At 34.7% G+C, this 3,538-nt stretch overlaps 3 protein-coding genes across 5 annotated transcripts in view; 1 reads left to right on the top strand and 2 right to left on the bottom strand.

Annotated features, from left to right (window-relative positions):
• The window catches only part of LOC105560585, a 5,290-nt gene extending 2,565 nt beyond the window's left edge, over positions 1 to 2,725 (bottom strand). The window contains exon 1 of the mRNA XM_012009825.1: positions 2,525 to 2,725. The gene's annotated coding sequence lies outside the window, so the exon portion shown is untranslated. The remainder of the gene's footprint in view (positions 1 to 2,524) is intronic.
• LOC105560583 overlaps positions 1 to 3,329 on the top strand; it is a 12,484-nt gene extending 9,155 nt beyond the window's left edge. The window contains exons 4-5 of one of the 2 annotated variants that reach the window (XR_001008842.1): positions 2,721 to 2,927; positions 3,010 to 3,329. Coding sequence is in view for 1 of the 2 variants with exons in the window: in XM_012009822.1 (XP_011865212.1) it covers positions 2,721 to 2,736 (16 nt within the window). In the remaining variant the exon portion in view is untranslated. Of the gene's footprint in view, positions 1 to 2,720 lie in introns of both variants that reach the window. The other variant, XM_012009822.1, reaches the window with a different exon arrangement.
• On the bottom strand, positions 41 to 3,538 carry LOC105560584. 2 transcript variants are annotated; one of them, XM_012009823.1, is made up of 4 exons: positions 3,479 to 3,538; positions 1,535 to 1,760; positions 534 to 605; positions 41 to 387 (listed from the first exon to the last, which is right to left on the bottom strand). In XM_012009823.1, the coding sequence occupies exons 2-4, from the start codon at positions 1,752 to 1,754 to the stop codon at positions 347 to 349; spliced, it is 333 nt and encodes a 110-aa protein (XP_011865213.1). In that variant the 5' UTR covers positions 1,755 to 1,760; positions 3,479 to 3,538; the 3' UTR covers positions 41 to 346. The 2 variants fall into 2 exon arrangements, with proteins under 2 accessions (XP_011865213.1, XP_011865214.1); XM_012009824.1 differs by lacking the exon at positions 3,479 to 3,538 and having other exon boundaries at positions 564 to 605; positions 1,535 to 2,511.

Below are 3,538 nucleotides of genomic sequence, written 5' to 3'. Positions count from 1 at the left end.
TGAATTTGTAAAACAATCAATAAATCAATGTATTATTGAATCTTACTCAAAGTATACTTACAAAACATTTACGAATTGCTTCATCATTTGTCAGTTGTTGATTGAACGTCACATAATCCTCAACAGAGGTCAAGGGAAAGTCAGGCATTACATCCACAGTTAAATCAGTGTTTCCATCTCCATGTGAAAATTTATCTCTCAAGATAGCAAGAACTTCTTTCAATCTACTTGCATATTTAGCTGCTTCGTGTTTCATCTCCGTCTTGAATTGCTGAAGGTCTACGTGCAAACTATTGACCTTCTCGTGTATATCTCAAATAAGTAATGTATATTGATATCATAATACTCATATAAACAATACTTTTTGTAGGACAAACATATAAGAATCTGAAAGAAGAGAAACGATTCACATTTTAATGCAATCAGCAATTTAAATTTCTTAAGTGTCAATATAATTCGAAAATACTACAATACTATGATACACAACTTATAAAAATTATTTGCAGTTTTTACTTGAATTGATATTAACCTACTTTGAACAAAAATGTTACTCAAAATTGTACCTATATCTTCGACAACGATTGGTTGAGTATTCACCTCTGCATCTATATCAAATAATAAATATATTCAAACATTATTTGATCTATTTGTTAAAAAGTTTATTACTTTATAATACACATTTTAATCCATCCAGTCGAATATCTCGAAAACCAAGCCTGAGAGAGAAAAATGTTTCAGACAAAAGTTGTTTGGTTTCGAGGGGGCCATAAGATGATACCATTGGTTTGACTTTGAAGAATTATTTGAAGGTCACATAAAGGTCACACCAATTTTTTGAAACGGCATCCCGTATTTTTTTACATATTCTTGTAGCTGACCTCGAGAGGTCCAAAACGCTATAATAAAGTATTTTTTTATTAGAACTTTTTGAGTTATTAAGGTTTGAAAGTTCCAATATTTTGACATAAATTACAAAATATCTTGTAAAATGATTTTTTTTTTCATCTTACCTTAATACTTTTTTGAACAGAATAATGATACAAATCAACCGGTGTAAAGAAAACACAATTTTGTAACAAGTAATAAAAACATTTTTTAAAACAATTGTGTTTTCTGTACACCGGTTCATTTGTCTCATAATTCTGTTAAAAGAAGTATTAAGGTAAGATGATAAAAAATGAATATTTTACAAGATATTTTGTAATTTATGTCAAAATATTGGAACTTTCAAACCTTAGTAACTCAAAAAGTTCTTAATAAAAAAATACTTAATTATAGCGTTTTGGAAAGCCCTCGAGGTCAGCTGCAAGAATATGTAATAAAAAATAGGGAATGCCGTTTAACAAGATTGGTGTGACCTTTATGTGACCTTCAAATAATTTTTCAAGGTCAAACCAATGGTACCATCTTATGGCCCTCTCGAAACCAAACAACTTTGTCTGAAAAATTTTTCTCTCCCGGACTTGGTTTTCGAGATATTCGATTGGATGGATTGAAATGGCCCACCCTGTATATGCTATTAGAAGAAGCATACCGTTTAAGATTTCTTTTTCGTTGTCATCATCCATTCCGTTATTACCATCAAAAGTCTCATTGTCAGTATCAAGTGTTTTCATGTCTTCAGTGTTGTTACTCACATCTGACAATGAGTAAACATTAATGGAAAATGGAAGTCCCATTAAGGGTTGAGGAACACTGCTGAACGATGGCTTACTTGTGGCAATGCATCTGGTTTCATTAATCTTCTGGGTCATTGAAATCTATATAAATATATAATACATATAATATAAAAATACTTTACTGTGTGTGAACTTGGCGTAAGACACCATATCATGCCTATTGATATATATATATAATATTGTAAAATTATTAATTTTTGTTATTTTATCATTTAATTTTTGTTGCTGTGTTATTTCTTTTCGAATGTATTGTATCAATATGAAAATGACTTGCTAATATTATTAGTACTCACCTGCTTGTTCATGTTACACTCTGGGTTTGTCACTAAATTAGTTGGATCAAGATCGGATACATTTTTAAGAATTTTACCATTTACATTTGCCCTTGAAAGAGGACAGAGTCCGTAGTAGTCGATGTTAGGTCGAGATTATATGACAGTAGGTACTGGAACGTTCTAGATCAAGCTTCGACTACTGGGTGCTGGGACTGCCCTCGAAAGAGGACAGAGTCCGCAGTAGTCGATGTTAGATCGAGATAATTCGGTAGTGGGTGTTGCAACGTTCTTGATTCAGCTTCGACCAGTGGGTGTCACATTTATTTATGGGTCTCGGATTTTATTTAAAAAGCTCAATACTTTTACATATGGAGCTTTTTAAATACGTATTAGAATTTATTGATAACGTGCATTTTGTTGCACTGAACTTGCGTGTATAAGCGTTTGCGCGTCGAATGACGATGCAAATCGAGATAATTTGACAGTAGGTACTGAAACATTCTCGATCAAGCTTCGACTACTGGGTGCTGGGACTGCCCTCGAAAAAGGACAGAGTCCGCAGTAGTCGATGTTAGATCGAGATAATTCGGCAGTGGGTGTCGCAACGTTCTTGATTGAGCTTCGACCAGTGGGTGTCACATTTATTTATGGGTCTCGGATTTTATTTAAAAAGCTCGATACTTTTACATATGGAGCTTTTTAAATATGTATTAGAATTTATTGATAACGTGTATTTTGATGCACCGTATCGGTTACCGTTTATCAGGTGCCGGGTGCCATAATTAGAAGAAGAAGAAGACACAGTGTTTCATTGTTGGAAAGCACCCTATGGCTCGCCAGCTACCGATGGTCATTTGGGCCTAGCAAACCTATGGACCTGAGCTCAAGCACTGCGGACAGACACACGCAGCCACACAATTCACACGAACAAGTACACCAGGAGATTGGGAGTTTTGCAAGGATTGGTTTCACAGTAAGTACAGTAATTTAAATAACCAAAAATATATAGGTATTGTCTCGTTATACATATATGTATATGAATTTTTCTTTCACAGCAAATTGTGTGCCCTGGCCTCGTACAAAGGTAAAGCACCAGGACCGAGAGACATGAAGTTTTTGTGTCCGTGCTGTCTACGTTCTTGACGACCACGTCTGGAAACTATATTGGCTCTCTTGGTGAGTCTTCAAAAAATTCCGATCCGATTGCTGGAGGGAAAAGCGTTGCAGTGCCTAACGGAACGCGAAATGAATTGACGATGATTGATAAGATCCGTGTGCGAGCGACAGAATGAATGTGAGTGTGCGCGCAAGAACGACATTGTCAAGTAACGCAAGTAACATTGTTTTGTAGCTGCATGCCGAGAAAGGGTAGAAAGAGAAAAATGAAGAAGGAAAGAAACGAATAGCAGACTGAACAAATAAATGAAAGAATGCGAATTAGAATGTGTGTATGCGCGTGAGTGAGGATATATATGTATATATACATATACATATACACATTCTGATGTTGTTATATTTACTTACAAGATCTTCACGAAGATCTTCATCTTTTTTTAATTCAGCATCAAAAACCTTAAAAGACTC

The sequence above is a fragment of the Vollenhovia emeryi genome, unplaced genomic scaffold, assembly GCF_000949405.1.
Source record: "Vollenhovia emeryi isolate VEMERY1.0 unplaced genomic scaffold, V.emery_V1.0 DF939227.1, whole genome shotgun sequence".
Taxonomy (NCBI): domain Eukaryota; kingdom Metazoa; phylum Arthropoda; class Insecta; order Hymenoptera; family Formicidae; genus Vollenhovia; species Vollenhovia emeryi.
The sequence above is the reverse complement of the archived record's forward strand: the minus strand, read 5'-3'. Positions and strand labels throughout refer to the sequence as shown.

What these genes read in the sequence shown, in the direction of transcription:
- LOC105560584 (XM_012009823.1), bottom strand. Translation starts at nt 1,754, where the DNA reads ATGACCCAGAAGATTAATGAAACCAGATGCATTGCCACAAGTAAGCCA. An exon ending in CGAAAAAGAAATCTTAAACG is followed by an intron (nt 606 to 1,534) that starts GTATGCTTCTTC and finishes TATTTGATATAG; the next exon opens with ATGCAGAGGTGAATACTCAA. An exon ending in GAGTAACATTTTTGTTCAAA is followed by an intron (nt 388 to 533) that starts GTAGGTTAATAT and finishes CTCTTCTTTCAG; the next exon opens with ATTCTTATATGTTTGTCCTA.